A 23,904-nucleotide genomic window follows, 5' to 3' on the forward strand; every position below is an offset into this window, starting at 1 on the left:
CCATCCGTATTTGCATAGATTCTTAATTATTTCTTTAAGTTGAATTCCTAAGAAGTGAACTCTGGGTCAAGTGTCTGTATTTTTGAAGACTGGACCGTCTTCTCCAGAAGTGTTTGCCTCCAGGGCTACTGCCACCATGAGTTCACTTGTGTGGGACAGTGAGGTGAGTCAGTTACTCTGCCCCTCGTCTCAGCGAGTCCTGCCAGCCGTCCAGTGGGCAGCACCAGCATAGCTCCTGGCACATTCCAGGTGCTCAGTACTTGGTCTGTGCAGTAAACAGGAGTATGGGCACTGAAGGATGAAGAGGTCGAATGACTAGTTCAGGAGCAGGAATTCAAACCCAGTGATGACCCCAGAGGCTGAGCTGTCTTAACCATGCTGTTGATTTTTCATTAATATCAGAGAGGGAGGGAATGTGATGGTTGTGGGAGGAGTACTCTTAAAACTATGCTCCTAAAATTACACTGACAGAATCAGAAAAAGGGAGCGAAAGGGTGGGGAGGGAGACGGATTTGGAGGGCCCTCACAGACATTCCTCTGTTGGTCAAGTCTGTTCTGCCATTGGAGGTCTGGGTGCTGTCACGGTGGTCACGTGTGTACATATGGTGGTCTTGTGTACATATATGACCCTTCGTAGCTTCCAGGGCAAAGCAAGTCAAATCCCCAAACACTGAGCACCGAGTTGAGTTCTGTGGGAAGTGCAGAGAGGTTCGGTTCCTTCAAAGATCTTAAGAAGATCTCCACTGTGTCTCTCTTCCCTCAGTTTTATTTACTTTAGAAACATTATAATAATAGAAAGTTATGCATAATTCCAACCTCCTGGCAACGTAGAAAAATACTTCTTTTGCCATCAGGCCCCAATTCCAAAGTTCACAAGAACATGTTTCTTTGCACTTTCAGGGCTGTGTAAAGACACTCGTAGGACACTTATGTGCCTTTCCATGAGAAAAAAGAGGTCGGGGAATGTGTTCCGTGAGTGTTGACTGCCATACGTGTTGTTCCCCTGATTAGCTGAAATGGTACTGTCACACAACAGATAATTTCATGTTTCCCTTATTGTCTTCTATTCATTGTCCACACGTGATCTTTTAAAATTATTATTACTTACTTATTTTGGCTGCCCTGGGTCTCCATTGCTGCACTCCGGCTTCTCTAGGTGCGGGGCACAGGCTTCTCACTGCAGCGGCTTCTCTTTTCGTGGTGCACAGGTTCTAGGGCACGTGGGCATCAGTAGTTGTGGCACATGGGCTTAGTTGCCCTGCAGCATGTGGGATCTTCCTGGACCAGGGATCAAACTGGTGTCCCCTGCGTTGGCAGGTGGATTCTTAACCACTGGACCACTAGAGAAGTCCAAGATCTTCTGTTAAAGGAGGATGTAAATTCAGAGGATGTTAAACCTTTGCCTGTGGGACACAGGGCAGCTTGCCTTTCTACTTCCCCTGGTCCAGCTCATTCAACATACATGTATTGAGCATCTGTTGTATGCCCTGAACAAATGGGATGGATGGATAAGACACAGCTCCTGCTCTGCAGGAGCCATTTAGTGGGAAATAGAGACCCTGAAAGAATCATGTCAATATCTGCATATATCTCTCCCTGGAGGTCTCCCCAGAAGCCTATGGAGAGGCAGGGAAGGTGTTTTTGAATTCAATCCACAGGTAAGAAAACCGAATCCCCTCAGGTCATTTACATTGTAATAGCAGAATCAGAGCCAGAACTCCTAGATTCTCAGCCTGTGCTGCCCCAACCTTTTCCTCTCATTCTTTTTTTAAAAATTATTTATTTATTCATTCATTTATGTGTCTGTGCTGGGTCTTAGTTACCACATGGGGGATCTTTAGTTGAGGCATGTGGGATCTAGTTCCCTAACCAGGAATGGAACCTGGGCCCCCCTGCATTGGGAGCTCAGAGTCTTAGCCACTGGACCACCAGGGAAGTCCCTCTCCTCCCATCCTTGGAGCCCCACCGCCATATGAGTGCCTGAGTCCCAGTGAGAGTCCCATGCAGACTCTGTCCACTGCCACGCCAAGTAGTGGGGGCCCTGCACCACCTCCTTCCACACTCCCTTCCAGCTGCGTTTTGTGACCTCATTTTCCCTTTACGGCTGCATGTGGATTCGATTTCTGCAGCACCAGAATGAGGTGGGGAGAGCAGCCCGCCCCACGCTGCCCCGACCTCCCCAGAAATCCCCCCTCTTCTCCCATCGCATTGTTCAGTCTCTTCTCCTTGCATCTCCCTTGCAGGCGCACCTGAGGAGGGTCCCCCAAACTCAGAGGTCAGAAATGAACAATAGTTGCCAGGGACCCACCCATGGGAACTTGGGGAGGATTCTGCATCTGGACTGTGGATTTATTTTTCTTTTAATTCTTCTGAAGAGCAGCTTAAGCACTCGAGTCCTTGGCTTTATTTATTCTTATCATTTCCTCTTATCCAGATTGCAGCATCTGCTGAGGCCTGGTTCCCAGGCTCTCTGCTGTGAAACAGATTCTGGAGCTCACGGCCCCCACCCGGGCAGAGGCTCCTCAATGTCAAAAAACAGTAATGGCCTTCCATTACCAAGGGCTAAAGGTACCGAACATCTTTATGCATCCTCTTGCTTAATCTTCCCCGAAACTCATGGGTTGGGTGATATTGGTGTCTTCCCTACAGTGAGGCTTGCAGCTGGCCCCAGAAGGGATTGGGACCTGGGTGGGTCCAGATTCCAGAGCCACCCTCCTAAGCCCTTCTCCGGGCTTCTGGAGGCAGTGTGGGGGAAGGAAGCTTCCATGGGTCTGTCACTGCAGAAGTCAGCGAGTGTTTACTCTTTGGGATACAGTTTTAGGGAGATCCTGAATGTTCCCGAGCAAAAAGATTCTGAGTTCATTTAACTTCTGTGTTGAGAAGCTGGAACTGGTATGTTTGTTAAGGATATGCGGGTTAGAGCAGGCACAAGCCACCCACGTGGATTGGGGTCCGTTGGCAGGTATTTCCACATCCACTGAACTCCCACTGTGGGGAAGTGAAAACCCTGGGGTTGCTGAGGTTGAAGGGACCAACACAGAGGAAGAAAAAACCAACTGCTGCTGCTAAGTCACTTCAGCCGTGTCCGACTCTGTGCAACCCCATAGACGGCAGCCCACCAGGCTCCCCTGTCCCTGGGATTCTCCAGGCAAGAACGCTGGAGTGGGTTGCCATTTCCTTCTCCAATGCATAAAAGTGAAAAGTGAAAGTGAAGTCATTCAGTTGTGTCCGACTCTTTGCAACCCCACGGATTGCAGCCCACCAGGCTCCTCCGCCCATGGGATTTTCCAGGCAAGAGTACTGGAGTGGGGTGCCATTGCCTTCTCCGAAAAAACCAACACAGAGGAGGAAAAAACCAACAATTTGTTGGTTTTTGATCTCAGAAACAGGGTGAGGGGCAGGGGGTTGGTGGCGCAGTGGACCAAGGGAAGGGCATCCCTCAGACACAGGGAGCCGAGATGGAGAGCAGGTAGGAGGCACCTGGTACTTACAAGGTGGTGTGGGTGGAGGTCACAGTTTTTTCAAGGGCTCAACTCTAAGTGGTTATTTTAAAAACAGCCCCCTGGAACTTCCCTGGTGGTCCAGTGGTTAAGACTCCGCGCTGCCAATGCAAGGGGCACAGGTTTGATCCCTGGTCAGGGAACTAGATCCCACATGCTTCGTGGTGTGGCACAGCCACAAGATAAATAAAAAATAAAAGGTACCCCTCAAAAGCAAAGCAGGAACTTACGGTGGGAATCCCAAATACAGGCCCTTATCTAAATGTCCAGACTCTGGGTGTGAGCAGGCTTGTCATGCTGTAAAAGGCCAAGGCAGCTTCTCAAAAGGGTTGTTTTTCTCATCACAGCTTTTTAAAACAGAGTGCCATGGCTTGCTCTGAGAACCAAACAAGTCCTCCTTGAATACTGCCATGTCAGAAAGTCACGGGACTGCCAGTGAGTAGAGCAAAAGCTTGTCATGAAACGTGTCACGATTTCTCAGAATCATATCGTGGTGTGTTTCAGACACATCTTGGTAAAGGAATGCTGCCTGTCGCAGGGACATTGTGGTTGCGGGGCAGTGGAGCCTAATTTACCCCTTCCCAACACATTTCTTTTTTTTTCCAGTTTTGAACTAGGTACAGCCCTCTGGTCATTTTTAATAGAGACCAGAATATTGAAGAATGTTTCTCCACTCTCCTTAAAACAGTAGTTCAAAAGTGATCACATGTGGCCATTCCCATTCCACTTCAGTGTTGGGGTAGGGGTGCACATGGGGGTGATGTGGCAAACCGGTGAGCCCCGTCTCAGATGGGCAGGAGCCCCAGAATCTGTAACTGGCTTCCTGCAGGTACACTGACTCAACATGGACAGGCCTCCCAATGTTTCTGAGAGATGCTGAAGATTCAGATTTTTATGTGAAATCTCTCCCGTTTTCAATGTTGGCTCACTTTGCTTTCACATATGGTGAAGGCTGTGTGTGATTTGCCTGTGGGGAGAAGGAAATGGCAACCCACTCCAGTATTCTTGCCTGGAAAATCCCATGGATGGTGGAACCTGGTAGGCTACAGTCCATGGGGTCTCAGAGTCAGACACAACTGAGCAACTTCACTTTCACTTATCAATTTAAAGTACTTGGAGTAGTGGTTTGGTGCTCAGCTCTGGAACTGACCAGTCTCCCTGGTCTCTCATCTCTGGTCTGCCCCTTACTAGCTGTGTTATCAAGAGGGTTGATCTCTGAGGTCTTTAATACCTCAGTTTTCTTATCTGTCAAATGGAGATAAGAATTTTACCTGCTTCTGAGCAGTGCTGTGAGGATTAAGGAGAAAGCCTGGGAAGCCAGTGCCTGGTACCTAGCAAGCTCATGGTAAACAGTCACTTATATCATTATTTGTGGTCTCTTTCCGTAAGGGCTGGGCGACCATGTGTCGCTTGCCTGGGACAGCCATGACTCAAGCTTGTGGTCGTGCTATAATGATTACTGCCTCCCCTTTTCATTCTCAATATGAGACAGTAAACTCTATGGTCAACTTATATAAGCAAATACTGGCTGATACTCTTCAAGGCTTGCATAAAGTTTTATCTCAATGGAAATGTCATGGTTCCAATTGTTTGAATGTTGGACAAATCACTTAACCTTTCTGTGTTTCTGTTTCCACATTCTAAGGGATTGACACGATGATTACTAAGACTTTCTGGTTCATATTCATTCTATCATTTGGCAAACATTTACCATGAGGCCAGACTATGCCAGGCAAATGCCCAGGACATGGAGAGGCCAGGATACAGCTGGGCCCCCAAGGGGCACTTAGCCAATGACAAAGTTATTGTGTTGTGTGAATGGGGGTGGGGATCCTACCCCTTTTTTCTATATTTGAAAAACTTAGCTAGAAATGATTCATAAAATATTTCTTGTGAATCCAAAGTTTATATTTGAAATCTCAATTTCTCGCGAACAAATAATTACATTTCAGCTTAATTCTACAGACGTTTCTTTTATTGTTGTTTGAAAAAAATTTTCACCATGGGAAATGCAGAAAGGCCTAAAGGAGATTCTTTCTTTCTTTCTGCGGACTCTGCAGCAAGCGGATACTGTGCCTGCATGGGCAGTCCTCCCACTCTTTGGGACCCCATGGACTGTAGCCCACCAGGCTCCTCTGTTCATGGAATTTTCCAGACAAGAATACTGGAGTGGGTTGCCCTTTCCTTCTTCAGGGACTCTTCTCTGGCCCCCCCACCCCCCCACCCCAGGTACATGCCTGTATCTCCTGCATTCATTGGCAGGGGGCAGGTGGATTCTTAACCACTGCACTGCCCTGCGGTGGGTGGGGGGGTTCTAATATTTTACCCTTAAGTTACTGCCCGCACCCCCACACTTCTGCAGCCACTTTGTTGACAGTTAAAACAATTTTTCTTGGTTTTTTTTTGTTTGTTTTTTTTTCTGGCCAGCTGTGGCTTGAGGGATCTTAGTTTGCAGACCAGGGATTGATTTCACCCTAACACCGGCCCTAACCCTGCTATATTAGCTCGGAGTCCTGACCACTGGACTGCCAGGGAATTCCCAAAACGAAGTTTTCAAAAAGTTGCTCTCTCTCAGTCTGTCAGGATATCTGTTCATAACTCCTCTCCTTATTAGCCTACTCCTCCTCAGTCAACCAGGTAGGAAGCGTCTGATCTGGTCCTGCCGCTGGGGCTCACGCTCCTGTCCGTGATTTTATAAAATAATCTGCTGACGACTCCCACAGATAAATAAGCCAAGTGTGGCCCCTCATGGGCCTTCGGGCCCGCGTCCACAAGTAGGTGGGCACTGCTGTCCGGGCTGTGATCGCGGAGAGGGGCCGGAGATTGCTGGGCCTCGGCTGGAGACGCCCTCGCCCACGCGCGCTCCGTCCAGGCGCAAATGCGCAGCTGGGCCCGGCTCCAACCCCGGGTCCTGAATCCTGCCCTTCGCTGGCCAGTCAGTGAGGTTGGATTGTGCTGGCCCAGAAAGCCACTTCCTGCCGCGACCGGAGCCGGCCGTTGTTGTGAAAGTTGCCCCCCGGGGGAGGAAGTGGCTTTGGGCTGTTTATTTTGGCTGCGGTCAAGCAGACGGCGCCGCCGGGGGCCGCGGACCCGGGGTTCGCAGAGCTGGGCTGGGGAGCCGGGCGGACCTCGGAGCCGTGGCGGGGTGGGGGTGCGTGTTGGGGAGGTCAGCGCCCAAACGTCCGGGACGCGCGGCGGGGATGGGGACGCGGGCATGGGTCGGGGCTGCATCACGGAGGGAGGGCGCCTGGCCTTGGTGGGGGTGCACTGCGGGGGCCGGAGGGCGCCTCGTAGAGCCCGGGTTTAGGGAAGGAGGGGTTCAGCGGCCGGAGATCCGGAACTCCGAGGGCGGGCGGGTCCCAGCATCTCAGGTCCTGGAGGCGGGTGTGAGGGAAGACGGGGTCAGGTGGCCCACCCCTGGGATGCTCTGGTGAGGAAGAGACGTGGGGACCGGGCACGGGAGCCAGGCCCCGGGAGCTGCCCGTGAGCAGAGGGTGCCCGGTCCTCCCAAGAGGTTATGGGCGAAATTAGGCTCGGCAACCCCCGCCCCTCCTAGCCTTCCTACAAGACGGGGCCTGGGAAGGGATAAGCCGAAGAGATCCTGATGCTTCAGTCGGAGAAGACAAAACCCCAGCAGGGAATGAAATCAAACATCTCTAAATCGCCGGGGAGTGGGGGTGGAGGTGGGGTAGGGGGTGGGGAGGTTAGGGCGGGTGAGGATTTGCGTCCCAGAGAACCCCGGGGGGGCGGGGGAGGGGGGCAGCCCCACTCAGCCGGCGCCGCGGGCGGGGGTGGGGGGCACCCAGGCAGAGCCATGGGAGGGTGAAAGTTGCCTTTACGAAATTTACCTGAATTCCCATTCCCTCTTCACTGTGTACCTTTGTGGTGCATTTATTAGGTGACAAACCCATCTATTAACCCATCCTCTGCCAGAGTGCTTTAACATCTTGGTAGAACCCAGCGTGGCCCTTCGGAGTGGCTCAGCTGTAAGGAATCCGCCTGCAGTGCAGGAACCGTGGGTGCTGGGGGTTCAATCCCTGGGTGGGGAGGATCCCCTGGAGGAGGAAATGGCAACCCACTGCAGTATTCTTGCCTGGAGAATCCCACGGACAGAGGAGCTTGGTGGACTACAGTCCATGGGGTGGCAGAGAGTTGGACACAACTGAAGTGACCTAGCGCACATGCAAAGCAGTGTATCACATTGTGGAACACAGACATTTTAAGGGAAGAGAAGAGTGTGTCTAGAAATGAATGCTAGTTCCCCCTTGGGTGGGGGAACTGAGAGACATTGCATGACACTGCGCTCATGCACACTCACACACAAACACATGTGCGCGTGTCAGCAGAGCCTGGGGTGGTGGGAGTGCTGCTGTATGTGTTTAGCTTTGTCACAGGCTCTGTAGCAGTGGAAGGCCAGCACTTTGGCCTGGCTGGAGTGGAGGAGCTGGGCGGGAGGACAGAGAGTGTGAAAAGCCTGGAGGGTAGATGGTGCGTGGGGAGAAGTCCACACTAATCCCAGGATTTGGGTGGGGCTGTTGCACTGTTGGGCCGGGTAGTGGGCCTCAAAGTCACATGACTCTCCTGCTCTCCATGGAAGGAATGCATTGCCTCCCGCCACCCTCAGGTCCAGTGTGTGAGCCGGGACATGGACATGGCCTCTAGTAGAGGGTGGTGCAGGGTGGGGTGCTGGGGTCCTCAGGGCTAGCCCCTCAGCAGGGCGGGGCGGGCAGCTTGTGCTGATTCAGACATTTCCAGGCCTGGCCTCAGGGCCCAGCGGCTCATTGAAACCAGCTGCTCCTTCTGGCGGGCGGCCCTGCGGGCGGGCGGCCCCTGGCTCTCCCTGGGATGACCCCTGGCCTTTGCGTGGCCTGGGGAGGGGTGCCGATGGGGGAGAAAGGGGTGCCGACGGGCGAGAGAGGGGTGAGGCTCAGTGGCTGGAAGCGCCCCCTGCTGTGTCCTCTGGAACCAAATCTGGTCAGCTTCCCCCGGCCCGCTGCCTGGTCCCTGGTCCCCAGCTCTCTAGGAGCTGAGCCAGGCTGGTCGCTGGGTCCCCAGTCTTTACTCCTCCATGCCCCAACTTGGAACCTTCTCCGTGTCCTTGTCTCTGCTTGTGCCATTCAGGGTTTTGTTTGACATAACCTCTCATTCAGTAGATATTTCTGGAGAGCCTGCTGCGTGCCAGGCCTTGTGCTAGAATGAACTTCCCCTCCGCTTCCTTCAGCATGATGTCTTCAGCTTGTAATGGGGAGCAGCCGTCTTATCCGAGGTCAGACCTCTGGCTGCCTCCACTGCTGGGCTGAGTCCCGGAGGCTGTCGGGACAGCTGGGAGGCTAGCTCCTGAGAGAGAGACAGTGTGAGCCTCTGTGCTTGGCCTCAGGACCAGCCCATTGTGTAAACTTTGCAGCAGACGGGAAAGGAAAGGAGGCCACGGTGACCCTCACCCAGGAGGGAGGAGATGGAGTTACTCAGTGTAGGGCAAGTAGCTTTGAAACCCAGTTACCTCTGAGCACAGGAGTAAACTTCCAGGGTGATGCCCTGGATGTCTGAGAAGCAGAGACTCCACACCAGAAAGATTCCATCAGTTACCTGGAAAATCATTTCTATCCACTTTAATTGATGCTTTTGAACTGTGGTGCTGGAGAAGACTCTTGAGTGTCCCCTGGACAGCATGGAGATCAAACCAGTCAATCCTAAAGGAAATCAACCGTGGATATTCATTGGAAGGACTTATCCTGAAGCTCCAATACTTTGGCCAGCTAATGCGAAGAGCTGACTCATTGGAAAAGACCCTGATGCTGGGAAGGATTGAAGGCAGGAGGAGAAGGGGATAACAGAGGATGAGATGGTTGGATGGCATCACTAACTCAATGGACAAGAGTTTGAACTCCGGGAGATAGTGAAGGACAGGGAAGATTGGCCTGCTGTAGTCATGGGGTTGCAGAGAGTCAAACACGACTTAGCAACCGAACAACAAGAACCACCCAAACCATGCAGTATGAATTAGACCTGATGGTTTTGCACACGTTGTTATATTGCCTGTAACTTTTTCATGACTAGGTTTGTGAGTTCTGCCTTTCCAGGTTCACTGTAAACATCTTGAGGGCAGAAACCATATCCTTAATTTCCCTGTAGTACCTTGTTCAGTGCTTCACAAAAACTTGTCATTGTCACAAATGAGAAAACCTCTGGAGGAGCAGCCAGAAAGGTGGTCAGGAGAATGGGGTGGGTCCAGCCTCCAAGCACCTCCTGTGACGTGGCCCATGCAGCCACCGGCCCAAACAACCCATCACTGGTCGGACGATCAGAGGGGACCCAGGCACCAGGCCTCCAGGGAAGTCAGGAGCATGGACTGGTGTTCCAGACTGGGAGAAAGGCTCTGTCTCCAGGACCTAGGGCTGTGTGTTTATCAGAATTCTTTGGTTACAAGGACAAAATCCTGATGCAAACCAGCTCAGCGAAAAAAGAAAAGAGAGAGAAATGTAGCTGCAAATGATCCTGAATGATGCATGGAACAGAGGAAGAGCTGTAAGAACTCAGGGACGGGCTGGACATTCTGCACCCTGAGCACTCGCTCCCCCTCCTTCCATCTCTCAGCTTTGTATCTCTTCCCATAGTATCCCTTCCTTGCCTACAGCAGAAAGCTCTTTTCCTCGTGGTAGGAAACGTGGCAGCCCCAGTTTAGAGAGGGGACTTCAGTGTTCTGAGAGGGGCTCTGGTTGGCCCTGTTTAAGTGCCAGTCACTGTGGCCTGGGAATGGACATGATTATTGGCCAGTAGTGAGCCTCATGGGCTTCCCTGGTAAATCAGCTGGTAAAGAATCCGCCTGCAACGCAGGAGACCCCGGTTTGACTCCCGGGTCAGGAAGATCCCCTGGAGAAGGGATAGGCTGCCCACTCCAGTATTCTTAGGCTTCCCTGATGGTTCAGACAGTAAAGAATCCTCCTGCTATGCAAGAAACTTGGGTTCAATCTCTGGGTCAGGAAGATCCCCTAAAGGAGGTCATGGCAACTCACTCCAGTATTTTTGCCTTGGAAAATCCCCATGGACAGGGGAGCCCAGCAGACTACAGTCCATGAGGTCACAAAGAGTCGGACACGACTGAAGCGACTTAGCATAGCACAGCACAATGAGCCTGGTGCCCACTCAGCCAGAGATACAGGAAAATTCTTTATAAATAAGAAGGGGAAGAGGACGGGAAGTTTGCTGGGCAGACAAAACAAAGACCAGAGACTGTGGGTGGCTCCACAAAGTCAGGGATTCTGTTACCCTCTCCATATCTTCCGCACAGAGCCTGGCCCCTACCAGCCCATATGGCGACAGAGGCTGGGTTGTATCTGTGTGACTCAGTCCTGGACCCTCAGTGCCTGGCACCCTGCCCGGCACCCGTGAGATTCTCAGGGAATACTTGTTGAACAAATAAATGCATGATGTACAGATGGCCGTCAATGCATGGTTACCTGCCTGGCTTCATTCATTTGTTCACTCCCTGAACAAGTGCACTGTGACCCACACCTGGGTGCCTGGTGTGGTGGTGTTGGTGTGACCATCCAGATACGGGGGGTCATCCTTGTCCTCACTGAGGACCCTACAAGGTCCCAGTGAGGGCCACTTCCACTCCCTGCACAGCCACCCGAGGCTCCCAGGTGAGTGGAGCAGGGCTAGAGGGCTGGGTAAGGGTGGAGGGGACCTTCTTGGGTGGGAGAGCCTTCTCATGATGAGGGGCATCAGGTCTTCGCTTTGAGCTCCTCCTGCCACCTCCCGTGTGCCTGCAGAGAGCAGAGCTCGAATGACGGTACAGAGTCAGTTTCCAAAATGCCTGGTTTCCTTCCCATCCCTTGAGCATCTTTAACTTGGCCAAGCCTGGGCCTCATCTCTGCTTCCATTGACCCCTGGAGAAACAGCTTTCTTTCTGGGGGGACCCAGACCCACCCCTCAACTCTGGGTGGAAAATGCTCTCCCCAGAGGCCCCCAGCCCCCTCCTTAGCAAAGCCCCAGGGTTCCACTGCTGAGAATTCCCCTCGGCCTCCCTGCTGCTCCCAAATTCCTTTTCCTTTTCTCATTTGCTGCCAAGGCAGTTCTGTGACCTGCATCCCTCACCCTCTGTCTCCTCCAGATCCTCAGTGACTTCAGAGTCCGAAGGCCCAGCTCCCTCTGCTGCTCCCAGACACCTGGACTTGAAGGGCTTGTTTGCCCTTGTCTCCTGCTGTGTCCAGACCCACTGTCTCTAGCTGGGACAGTACGGTGTGTCTCCTCGTGTTCCTGGCATTGCCTGGGATATATGCAGAGAGAGATGGGTCATTGAACCCAGGACCTTGGACGGCAGAGGGAGGAGGGACTTGCAGCAGGGAACCGGGTGACAAAGGAGGACGCTGAGGCCTTGACAGGTGCTGTGCTTGGGCGTCCTGCTCTCTCCCCCTCTGGGCCTCAGTTTCCTCATCCAGTGCTGGGAAGGTGGCGTCTCCTGACCACGTGGGCCTCTTTTGGAGCCTTCACTTGCCCTTGTTACCACTGCACGCCTGCGAAGTTGATGTACCGTGCCTGGGTTTTCTGGCTGGGGAGGAAGGGAAGACACTGGTCCCCGGGCTGCTATAGGCTCCTGTGATGTTTTGGGCTGTGTGTCCAGCCCCGTCTCTAAGGTCACCTACGAAAGCAAGTACTACTTTCTCCCTTTTCCGGCCCCGGACCCTTTCCCTCCTCCTGCCGAGGGTTACTTTCTGTTGCTGATGGTCCTCGCTGGAGTGGAGTTTCTGAGAAACAAATGCCCAATTCAGTCAAACGCTCGGGCAGGCCTGGATGGAGTCCTGGGCCAGTTTATGGTTCCTGGAGAGGAGCTGGAAGGGAAGGAGCAGGTTAGGGCGGGGGGCAACAGGGACGTCTTTGCTGTGGTGGTCATGCTTGTTGGCCCCTCAGGAAGTCACCTGTGTCTTGTCTAAAGAGGACCCCATCCCGGTGTCATCAAAGAATAGAGTGACCGGTGTCCCTCCCCACCAGCCTTCCCACTTTGGAGTTCCTTTATTTCTTAATTCTAACAAATCTTTTAAAAAAATGTTTTATTATTTATTTATTTGGCTGTACCAGGTCTTAGTTGCATCTCGCAGGATCTTTGATCTTCATTACAGCATGAGAACTCTTAGTTACAGCATGTGGGGTCTAGTTCCCTGACCAGGGATCAAACCTGGGCCCCTTGCAATGGGAACGTGGAGTTTTAGCCACTAGACCACCAGGGAAGCTGCCCACTGTGGAGTTTCAGCATGCAGTGACAGGAGCTGTGGTGCTCTGTTTTAGTGAAATTGATTTGGCAGCTGGGACGAGGAGCAGAAAGTTAGGTTGGTTGTGATTGTTATCTGCTGCTGCTGCTAGGTCGCTTCAGTCATGTATGACTCTGTGCGACCCCATAGACAGCAGCCCACCAGGCTTCTCCGTCCATGGGATTTTCCAGGCAAGAGTACTGGAGTGGGGTGCCATTGCCTTCTCTGGATTGTTATCTAGGCATGGAATCCATTCATTCATTCTTCATTTGTTCATTTGTTATTTTATTAAGCAGTACCATCTGTTGAGTGGAGTTACAGGTACTGAGGATACAGTGTGAAGAGGAAGTCTTGGAAATTTCTGAACAAGAGGGGAGACAGAAAGTAAACAAAACCATGTTAGTTCATGAGCTCTGGTTCTGGAAATGGAAGGTTAGCTTTTATCAGTCTGGTTCTCTGGCTAAAAGCCCTTATCGGTTAATGATAAAACATAAAATACAGTGGTTCACGAGCAGTCAAAACCAGGCAGAGCCAAGGAGGAAACAGTCCTTGAGAGAAAAGATGAAGTGAGTGGTTCATTTAAGCAGCTTTTTGGCTTCCCTGGTGGCTCAGACGGTAAGGAATTTGCCTGCAATGCAGAAGACCAGGGTTCAGTCCCTGGGTGTGTAAGATCCCCTGGAGAAGAGAATGGGGGCCCGCTCCAGTATTCTTGCCTGGAGAATTCCATGGAGAGAGGAGCCTGGTGGGCTACAGTCCATGGAGTCACAAAGAGTTGGAAATGACTAAGTAACTAACACTTTTCACTTTCCTCCTGAGAACACTATCCAGTTTGAGGAGCTGCAACAGAATGGGACAGCTTTACTGGTCAGAGTGTGGGGCTTCCAGAAAAGCTAAAAATCAAGAGGGAAAATCCTAGAAAGGCAAGAGATGTCCTCATTCAAATTCTCCTCAGATACTTGGCAGCTCGAAACTGCATAGGCAGAGTGACGCTTTAGGGAACCCAGCGAGAAACAGCAGTGGGGAAGAAGAGATTTCAGTTGCTGCCTAATGCTGAGAAAACAAGAGTTTGGAGTTCAAGTTCCACTGAGTTCGAGGAGCTTGGTAATTGCCTAAGGTTTTCTTTTGAAATGATAGAAGGGCCTCACCTTATGATTAAACCCAAGGTTAAGGGCCACACCTTAAGACTAAACTAAAAACCGGAACAGCCCCACCCTAGCAAACCTAAGCCCCTGCAGAATCAGGATGATCTACCACTAATTTAACTGCCTGCCACAACAAAACTCCACATTCTTTTAAGGAAGATAATGCGTCCAGACGCCCTATAACGTGTCATCCACAAGTCCAATATGCAATAATAATAATAAAAAAGAAACATGCTCCTGGTAACATTATCCACTATGTCCAGTATGTAATAAAAGTTACTATACATGCAAACAGCAGGAATAATCAACAGAAAAAATAGTCAGCAGACCCAGACTCACAGATAGCCCAGATGTTGGGAAAATGTCAGATAACAATAAATGATGGGGAGATAATTATGCTCGAGAGTAACTCTGACTACTTTAGATATGGAAATCGGAGAGGGCCTCTCTAAAGATGTGCCTTTTTTAATACCAATCTCAGGCCAATTAAATCAGTCTCTGGAGTGGTACCTGGGCACCTGCATTTTTTATTTTTTGGTGCACTGTGTGGCATGCAGGAGCATGTGGGATCTTAGTTCCCTGACCAGAGATTGAAGCCATGCCTGCTGCATGGGGAATGCAGAGTCTTAACCAGTGGACCACCAGGGAAGTCCCCAAGATGTGACTTTTTTTTTTCTGAAATGCAAAATGCCAGGCAGAGGAGACAGTGCAAAGGCCCTGAGGCAGGAAAGAGTTAGGCCTGTTCAAGGAAGGGCAAGGAGGTCCCTGTGACTTGAACAAGGGGGAGCAGTTTGATCTGAGATTAGACTGATCGGCAGGACCAGAATATGTGGGATCTGATGGCTCATAGCAAGGAGTTTGAATTTCATTTATAGAATGATGAATCACCTTTGAAGGCGGGAGAGAGACTAACATGACATGTTGCTTTTTCTTTTGCTATAAGAGAAGCTGTCATTTCAAATATTTAACCGCCAATTACATTTCGTTTGCTTTAGCTGTGTATACATGTCTTTTACTCATTTTCTACTATATTGGTGCCATTTTACTCCTAATTTATTATATATTTTTTTTGTAGAAGCTGTTTTCATTTTAGGGAATAAACTATTTGCCTCTAGTAAGTTACATGTATTTTTGTCACTTGAATTCTGATTGTTTTTATGGCATTTTTTGTGCCATGAAAAAAATCATGTTACTGAACTTACCACTGTTTTCTTTATGACTTTCAACACACTGATATTATTATTATTATTTTTGAAAATATTTATTTGACTGCTCCAGGGCATAGTTGCAGCATGTGGCATCTAGTTCCCTGACCAGAGATTGAACATGGGCCCCCTGCATTGCGAGCACAGAAAACTCCAATATTATTTAAAAAAAAAATTTTTTTTAGGACTTATTTATCTTTAAAATATCATGCTGCGTGGCCATGATGAATGGCTTACAGAGGGAGGATCAGGCCTGCATGATGGAGCAGAAAGGTCTTGGGGTTTGGATTCAGAAGATGGAGGGCCAGATTTCAGTCTCAAGACTCTGGTCAAACTGTTACACTACCCATAGTCAAATTCTTTGGCTATAGTATGGAATCATCAGGAACATTTATGGTGCTCTTATTATGTGCTGGATCCTGTTCCAACACTTGACATGTATTATCTCATTTAACCTTTACAATAGTTTCATGAAGAGGAAGCTGAACAGTGCACCCAACTCACGCATTAAATGGCATAGCTGGGATCTGAACCCTGGCAGTCAGACTCATGCTTTTGAGGCGTGAAAATTGTCCTGCAGAGCCGGTGGCTAGTGGATGCAGAAGTGCTTTGGAGCCTGGGAGGTGCTGTGTGTGTGGTGTTGTACTCAGTGGCAGCTAGGGCACAAAACGTGAGGTCACAGAGACCTGGGTTTGCTTCCTGGCTGTGTGATACCACGACTGGGTCGCTTTGTGGCTCAAATGCATGTCCGCTTCTTCCTTTCTCTCTCTCAAAACCTTAGAGATATAATAAAAGCTTTGAGATATAATTCACATATCATAAAACTCACGCATTTAAAATATGCATTTAACTGGGTCTTAGTATGTTCACAGAATTGTGCAGCTATCATGACAATCTAATTTTATTTTTTAAATGATTGGGTTTATTTATTTGTCTGCGCTGGGTCTTAGTTGAGCAAGAGGGATCTTCAGTCTGTGCTGTGGCATGCGAACTCTTAGTTGCAGCCTGCGGGATCTAGTTCCCTTGACCAGGGATCAAACCTGGGCCCCCTGCACTGGGAGCGCAGAGTCTAAGCCGCTGGACCACCAGGGAAGTCCCATGCCAGTTTGATTTTAGAACATTTTCATTCCCCCTAAAGAGACCCTGTGCTTTTTCTTAGCCACTCCCCATTCCCATTACCCAGCCTAGCCCCAGGGAACCACTGATCTACCTCCTATAAATTTAAGTCTTGATTTCTTCATCAGTGTTTGGCAGGGGGCAGGTTGGATTTCAGTGTCTTCCATAGAGTGTCTGCTTAGCGAGGTGATGGGTGAGAAGATGCGAGACTGGGGAAGGCAGAGAGCTAAGTGCTGTCTAAAATCTCAGGAGTGAGATGGTTATGGGATGTGAATGGTTGGGTTTGCTGGGGGTGGCCTGGCCAGTGGTTTGGGAAGATTCTAAATGAGAGGAAAAGATGGAGCCAGTGAATGTGAGGAGCAGCGGGGAAGAGTGAGACAAAGCAATTTCAGGGTGGAGAACTCTGGTGGAAAAACAATGCCATGTAACAGAGGTTTTGATAAAGGCCGCAGTGCGGTGTCTGATGTAAACACCTTCCCCCTCCTCCTGAGATCTTCATAAAAGGAAACAGCCCCCAACTTGCCCTGTGGAGTTTGGTTTGCTTTGGGGGAGACAGGACGGAAGGCTGAGTCCTCCTCCAGGTGCTGTGGGACCAGGGCAGAGGCTGGCCATGTGGGCTCTGCCTTGACTGGGCACAGGGGGCCAGCCGTGCCTCTCACCACCCCATGCACAGGGCCAGTCGTGAGGATGGAGTGATTTATCATAGGAAGAAGGCCCACAGCCCACTACCAGCGTCAGTGTCTGCAGGCAGCCTGGCCGTCGGCAGCAGCCAGGAGACCCCTGTGATGGCCTCGTGTCCTGCTTTCCTTCCAGAGCCCAACGTCTTCGTCATCTTCAGCCATGGACTGCAGGGCTGCCTGGAGGCCCAGGGTGGGCAAGTCCGAGTCTCTCCAGCCTGCAATGCCAGCCTTCCTGCCCAGCGCTGGAAGTGGGTCTCCCGAAACCGGCTCTTCAACCTGGGCACCATGCAGTGCCTGGGCACGGGCTGGCCGGGCACCAACACCACCGCCTCCCTGGGCATGTACGAGTGTGACCGCGAGGCACTGAGTCTTCGCTGGAACTGTCGCACCCTGGGCGACCAGCTGTCCTTGCTCCTGGGGGGCCGTGTCGGCAACACATCCAAGGCTGGCAGCCCCGAGCGCGGTGACCAGACCCGCAGCGGCCAGTGGCGCATCTATGGCAGCGATGAGGACCTGTGTGCGCGGCCCTACTATGGTGAGAGGCTACCCCTGGTGTCAGGGGCCTGGAGCCACGAGGGACAGATGCGGGGGAGACAAAACCTTGGCCTCCACAGGCCTCTGGCAGTCAGCTCTTTCATCGTCATGGGAAGCATTTGGGGATCATGGAGAAAATGAACTTCAGAGCATTTATTTGCCTTAAAAAACTTACAAAACCTGATACACTCTTGTAAAGACTTCAGTCAGTTCAAAAGTGTATAACGTACAACTGAAAGAGAAACCCCTTTTCTCCCAGGCCCACTCTTCAAGGGGACCCCAGGGTCACCGTCCACAGGTGTCTCCATCCCCCTTTTGCACGGGTGAATGGGGACTGGAGTCACCCTGTGAGAAGCCTTTCCTGGTGGGCAGCTCCATCCTGGAGGCCCTTTCCCAGGATACCTCCTAGAGTGCCCAGATGGAACTTGGCATGTGAGGCAGCTGAATTTTGGACAGGTGTTAGGGGCCCTAGGGGACCCCCTTTCCCAGCCCGATGGGATGAGCAGCGGGACCTCTCCCAGGCTCCTGGGCTGACCCAAGGGCAGAGGCAGCCTTCCGGCCACTGTCTGGCATCGCTGCCCCCTCCCTCTCTCTGCTGACCCCTGCCCACCCCGGCTCCCGAGGCCGTAGGGGATTTTCCCTGAGGGATGAGCGGGCTGGGCAGCCTCTGGGGTCCAGATGCCAAGGGCCTGGCTCCCCTCTCCTGCAGAGGTCTACACCATCCAGGGCAACTCCCACGGGAAGCCGTGCACCATCCCCTTCAAATATGACAACCAGTGGTTCCATGGCTGCACCAGCACTGGCCGCGAGGATGGGCACCTGTGGTGCGCCACCACCCAGGACTACGGCAAGGACGAGCGCTGGGGCTTCTGCCCCATCAAGGGTGAGGGCCAGTGGGTGGGGTGGCAGGAGGTCGGCCCTGGGGTGGGGAGTGCAGCAGGTGTGGGCGGTGGAACTTTCCAGACTCGAGCGAGAAGTGCCCCCACCCCCCACCTCCATAGGGTCTCTGCATATTCCTTGAGGGACCTCCCCTTGGACCCCGCAGAGCGGGCTGGGGCGGGACCCACACCTGGCTGTCATGGTGGCAGGTAACGACTGCGAGACCTTCTGGGACAAGGACCAGCTGACCGACAGCTGCTATCAGTTCAACTTCCAGTCCACGCTGTCCTGGAGGGAGGCCTGGGCCAGCTGCGAGCAGCAGGGGGCAGACCTGCTGAGCATCACGGAGATCCACGAGCAGACCTACATCAATGGTGAGGCGGGGGTAGGGGGCAGTGGGCAGGACCCCAAGACCTGTCCCCACCTTGAAGGGTGGCCCTGAGCCCTTTCTGCTGCTGCTGGAGGGCAGGATGCAGTTGGTGGGGCAGCGAGTGGAGGACTGGGGTTAGGATGACCCCCCCCACCTCACTGTCGCCCTCTTGTGGTCAGGGCTCCTCACTGGCTACAGCTCCACACTGTGGATTGGCCTTAACGACCTGGACACCAGTGGAGGCTGGCAGTGGTCAGACAACTCGCCTCTCAAGTACCTCAACTGGGAGAGTGGTGAGGCGCCGGGTTTGGGGTGCAGGGCGGCCTGGGGATCCCACAGGCACTTGGTCTCCTAGGTACTCCTTCCCTGGTACCCTACTCTAGACCAGCAGATTTCCACCCACTCCAGATTGGGTGCCAGTGGTCCGTGCAGCACGTTGTCTGAATTAGGAATGATGCCCTTTCCTGGTGGCACTTGGCCTGGAAGGTGGACTGGATTTCAACCCCATGCAACCCTTCAGCTACGGGCACTGGGGCCCTCAGCAGGCCTGGCCAGGGAGGGTGGGCATGGTTGGCCCAGGCAGAAGGTCGTGGACCACGTGAGCCCCGGGGAGGAGGCAAGAGAGCCGAAGCGCAGCGCTGGGCATCTGAGCGGGCTCAGGCTTCCAGGGAAGCATGAGGCTCGGGGGAGGGCTCCCGGGCCAGGGGGTGAGTTCCTCTCCCCTGGGGCGCTGGCGCCCTGCGCTCCCCACAGATCAGCCGGACAACCCGAGCGAGGAGAACTGCGGGGTGATCCGCACGGAGTCGTCCGGCGGCTGGCAGAACCGCGACTGCAGCATCGCGCTGCCCTACGTCTGCAAGAAGAAGCCCAACGCCACGGCCTCCGAGCCCCCACCTCCCGGTGAGTGGGGTGGACGTGGGTGGTGGGGGGCTCCTCAGGCCACAGCCACTGCCCACCCACCCTCACAGCACAAGGGGCTCGGATCCTCCCTCTTCTTAAATGGTTCTGCTGAAATCTGAACAAATTGAAATGTGCTATTCATTCATTCTGGGACATTTGTTGGGAACTGTATTAAATGCTTCACGACCCATCCTGTCCTCCTGGTTGTCGCAGTCTGCCGCAGGTGATGGACATGTCAACCCACAAACGGAATATCCCGAGTTGTTGTAAAAAATAGAATATATATTAGAGAGCTTTGAGAAGAAATTGATCAAGCTCTTGAGAGCTAAGGAGGGTTTCCAGGAGGTGACATTGCATTTGGGCCTTTCAAGTGAAGTATAAGTTTAAAAAGCCATAAAGAGGTGTGGGGAAAGGGCATGACTGGCAGAGGGAAGGGCAGGTGCAAAGGCATGGAGGCCTGGAAGGTCACAGCAGCTCTAAGGTCGGCGAGGATTGCACCCTGAAGGTTAGAGTACAGATGGCCACTACTTAAAAGTGTGGTCCCGGGATGTCCCTGGTGGTCCAGTGGTTAAGAATCCACCTTCCAATTCAGGGGATGTGGGTTCAATCCCTGGTCTGGGAACTAAGATCCCGTATGCTGCAGAGCAGCTAGTGTGTTACATCCACAGCTAGACAGAAGCCAGAATGCTGCAACTGAGACCCAACACAGCCATAAATAAATAAATATTAAAAAAAAAAAAAAAAAGCGTGGTCCCTGTCCCAGCTGCCACCATGAAGGCTGTGGTGCTGCGCATCACCCAGGCCAGCATCACAGTTGGAGGAGAGCAGATAGGCGCCATCAGATGGGTCATCGGCGTGTTGCTGGGTATTTCCCTGGAACTGGGGCATGTGGTCCGGAAGATCTTAAACCTGTGTGTGTTTGAGGATGAAAGTGGGAAGCACTGGTCGAAGAGCATGATGGACAAGCAATAGGATGTGCTGTGCCAGTCCTCTCTGCAGTGCGTCCTCAAGGGCAACAAGCCCGACTTCCACCTGGCCATGCCCACAGGGCAGGCTGAGGCCTTTTACAAGGGCTTCCTGGAGCCGCTGTACAAGGCGGAGAGGCCAGAGCTCATCAAAGGTGGCAAGTTCAGCGCCTGCCTGGAAGTCCACATTCAGAACGACGGGCCTGTGACCATGGAACTGGAATCTCCGGCCCCTGGTGCTGTCGCCTCTGATCCAGAACACCTGTCGAAGCTTGAAAAGCAACAACAGAGGACAGAAAAAGCCAGAGCCAAAGGGCCTTCCGGATCAAGCAAGAAGAGAAGTGCTCCCTGCAAGGAAGACCACAAAGCCGGCAGCGGGGCAGAGGGGGACATGTCCTCTGAGCGGGAGCCCGTAGGTGGGCCAGGCACAGTGCATTATCATTGAGCAGAACTGGATCCTGAAAAATTCATGAAAGATGCTAGACACCTACACTACTTTAAGAATTTGGAACCGAATCCTGAAAAGGAAGATGGAAATAAAAAACTGGGAACCTACAAAAACAAAAAACCACCAAAGGAGTGCTACCGTTTTCTGCTGCTGCTGTGGTTTAACAGAGGAGATGGGTGCTGCCAGCATGGACAAGGCGCCCCACCCAAAGGGCAGCAAGGGACACACCCAAGGGTTCCCTCGGGGAGCCGTGGTGGTTCCCCTGATTCTCTGCTTGCTTTTGGAACAGGCTGACCCAACATCACTTGTCATCGAATCCTCCTTTTACACTATGGTGTATTTCTAAGTGTCTGTGATGGGTCCCAAATGCATTCACGCTGTCCATGTTTTTCCAGAACAGTCGTCCATAATAATATATTATGTGAGAACGTAAAAAAAAGTGTGGTCCCTGGACCAACAGCACCTTCCCAAGTGATGTTGTAAGTGCTTATTAGAAATGCAGACTCTCAGGTGCCTCGCCCCTCCTCCCCCCAATTACTTGAACTAGAACCTGCATTTCACAAGATCTTAGTGACTGGTGTGGAGTTTGAGAAGTACTGGCTTAGAGGGCACGGGGACATGAACAGTTCAGAAAGGCAGGTTGCAGCCAGTCCCTAAAGGATTTTGGCTTCCCGATGAAATTCAGGTGGGGCCAGGTAGGCTGTGGGAGCCTTTGCAGGCTTTTAAGGCAGGGAGTGTCTTGCTCACATTTGTGATTCACCGAGGTAGCTTTAGGGGCAGGGCGCTGAGTTGGGGTGTGGCCTTCATCCAGCAGCTTAGTCTCAGAGGTGCCGATTGAGGGTAGGTAAACTCATATCCCCTGCAGGGTTGCTGAAAGGCTGGAGACCTGGCCTGGCTCAGAGGAGCATCTCCATGGGCTGGAGTGGCTCCTGCAGGAGTCCAGTCCCCATGGGTGAAGAGGGGATTTATATAAAGAAATACAGCAAGACAAAACAAAAATTCACAAAACTCAGAAAGTGGAGAACTTACAGAGCAGACTTTTGCTTCTGACCATTAAAGTGTTGCCAAAGGTTGATTTGGGGCCATTGGCCACTGTTCTTTCCCTTCATCCCCTAGGGGATCAGGAGCAAAGGTTTAAAACATTGGTGCCCACATCAAGGGCACCTCACCTCCCCCTGGGGGTGGACACGGGGGAGCCTGGGGCAGGCAAAGAAAGGAGGGTCACAGGGCTGGTGTGGGCAGGCCTTGCCCACATGGTCCCCTTTGGGCCTGGCCCCTCACCGAGTCCTCTGTACCCTGGATCTGCCCAGCATGGCTGCTGTGGGGAGCCCTCCCCTGGGGCCTCATGAACTTGCAAATATGTCTCTAGCCTTGGATTTCCTCTTTCATCCCAGCCCACATCTCTCTGCGTGAGGCATATTTTCTTTTTTCCTTTTGGCTGCACTGCATGGCACGTGGGACCTTAGTTTTCCAGTCTGGGATGGCATCCGCGCCCCCTGCAGTGGAGGCACAGGCTCTTAACCACTGGACCATCAGGGAAGTCCCAGGGTGTTATTTTCTAAGCAGTTTCTTGGGTGGGTCCTGCCTTCCAGCACTTATCACTCGAAGCATGTCATTTCAGAGGCAGGCACCATTGGGCCCTGAAGCATCCACGTTTCCTGAGCTTCCTCCCTCCCACTAAACTCTTCTGTCCAGGTGGCAGCCTCGGGTCTTAGCCCAGCTGCTGACAAGAGATGATTGACAGGTCTTGAGCCACTGAGGGAGCCCGCTTAGGCTCTCAGCCCTCCCCACTTTGCCGGGTCTGCCAGAGACAGTATGGCCAGTCCTTGGAGCATCTCCCAGGGTGGAGTGTATCCCAGTGGGATGATGCTTCAAGTGGGTACATGTTTTCTTGCCCAGCCAGGCAGAATCCTGCCCGAACCCAATGTTGTAGGTGGTTTGATGAAGTCCTGTTTTCTCTTGCCAAGGCCCAAGTGAGAGCTTGTTTGCATCAGGTGCCCTGGGACCCCAATCCCTAGAGGGTGAACTTGAAATGCACGGAGATGGGGGTGAGGAGGGGCCTAAGACCGGTCGGTTTCTCAGCCCTAGGGTTCAGGGAGAGGAAAAGGGGTGGTGGAGGGAATGAGAGGAAGAATTTCAACCAGCAGATGCCTGCCGGGCAGCAGTGACTTCATGAGCTGCTGACTTGGGAGGGGGGTGCATTTCCCACCTGCTTCATCCTGGACTGATGTGGCCTGCTCCATAGGTGTTCTTTTCTTTCTTCTTTTTTTTTTTTTAATATTTATTTGGCTGCGCCGGATCTTAGTTGTGACAGGTGGGACCTTCAATCTTTGTTGTGGCATATGGTTTTTTTTTTTTTTTTAGTTGCAGCACGCAGGATCTTTAGCTGTGGCATGCAAACTCTTAGTTGCAACAGGTGGGATCTAGTTCCCTGACCAGGGAATGAACCCAGGCTCCCCTGCACTGGGAGCATGGAGTCTCAGCCACCAGACCACCAGGGAAGTCCCCAGAGATGTCCTTTGAGACAGTGTCGGCTGTGTCATTTATGAAGTGAGGTGGACATGAGCTAAGCTGGAATCTTACAGCAGGAAGCCCCATTTTACAGAGGAGGAAACTGAGGTTCCTGGGGCAGTTCTGTTCTGAGTCCCCATCCATCTTTCCCTCTGAGAGCCCCAGCTGGAGGGGCCATCCTATCTTGAGTGGAATCTGCCACCATCTCCCAGGGCTCCAGCTGCCCTGAGGGTTTTGTCTTTTCAACATCCTTCAGTATTCAGACCTGGCTTGGTGGGAAGAGTGGATCTAAGACACATTTGGGGAGGAGGTGGACTTCAAGGCCCTGTCTGCGTTGACACCCAGGGGGTCTGAGCCCATGCTGGGCGTCTCGGCCCCTGAACAGCGGCCTCTCTGGTCTCCGCAG

The 23,904-nt window shown here is 52.3% G+C and overlaps 1 protein-coding gene and 1 pseudogene across 2 annotated transcripts in view; both read left to right on the forward strand.

Moving 5' to 3' along the window:
- MRC2 (mannose receptor C type 2) overlaps positions 1-23,904 on the forward strand; it is a 60,028-nt gene that overhangs the window by 16,259 nt on the left and 19,865 nt on the right. For both annotated transcript variants that reach the window (NM_001369911.1, NM_001192670.2), the window contains exons 2-6: positions 17,025-17,426; positions 18,135-18,308; positions 18,514-18,678; positions 18,854-18,967; positions 19,428-19,574. In NM_001369911.1, coding sequence (NP_001356840.1) covers positions 17,025-17,426; positions 18,135-18,308; positions 18,514-18,678; positions 18,854-18,967; positions 19,428-19,574 — 1,002 coding nt within the window. The remainder of the gene's footprint in view (positions 1-17,024; positions 17,427-18,134; positions 18,309-18,513; positions 18,679-18,853; positions 18,968-19,427; positions 19,575-23,904) is intronic.
- Positions 19,584-23,897, forward strand: LOC104975106 (D-aminoacyl-tRNA deacylase 1-like; annotated as a pseudogene).

This window comes from Bos taurus, chromosome 19, assembly GCF_002263795.3.
Source record: "Bos taurus isolate L1 Dominette 01449 registration number 42190680 breed Hereford chromosome 19, ARS-UCD2.0, whole genome shotgun sequence".
In the NCBI taxonomy this organism is placed as follows: domain Eukaryota; kingdom Metazoa; phylum Chordata; class Mammalia; order Artiodactyla; family Bovidae; genus Bos; species Bos taurus.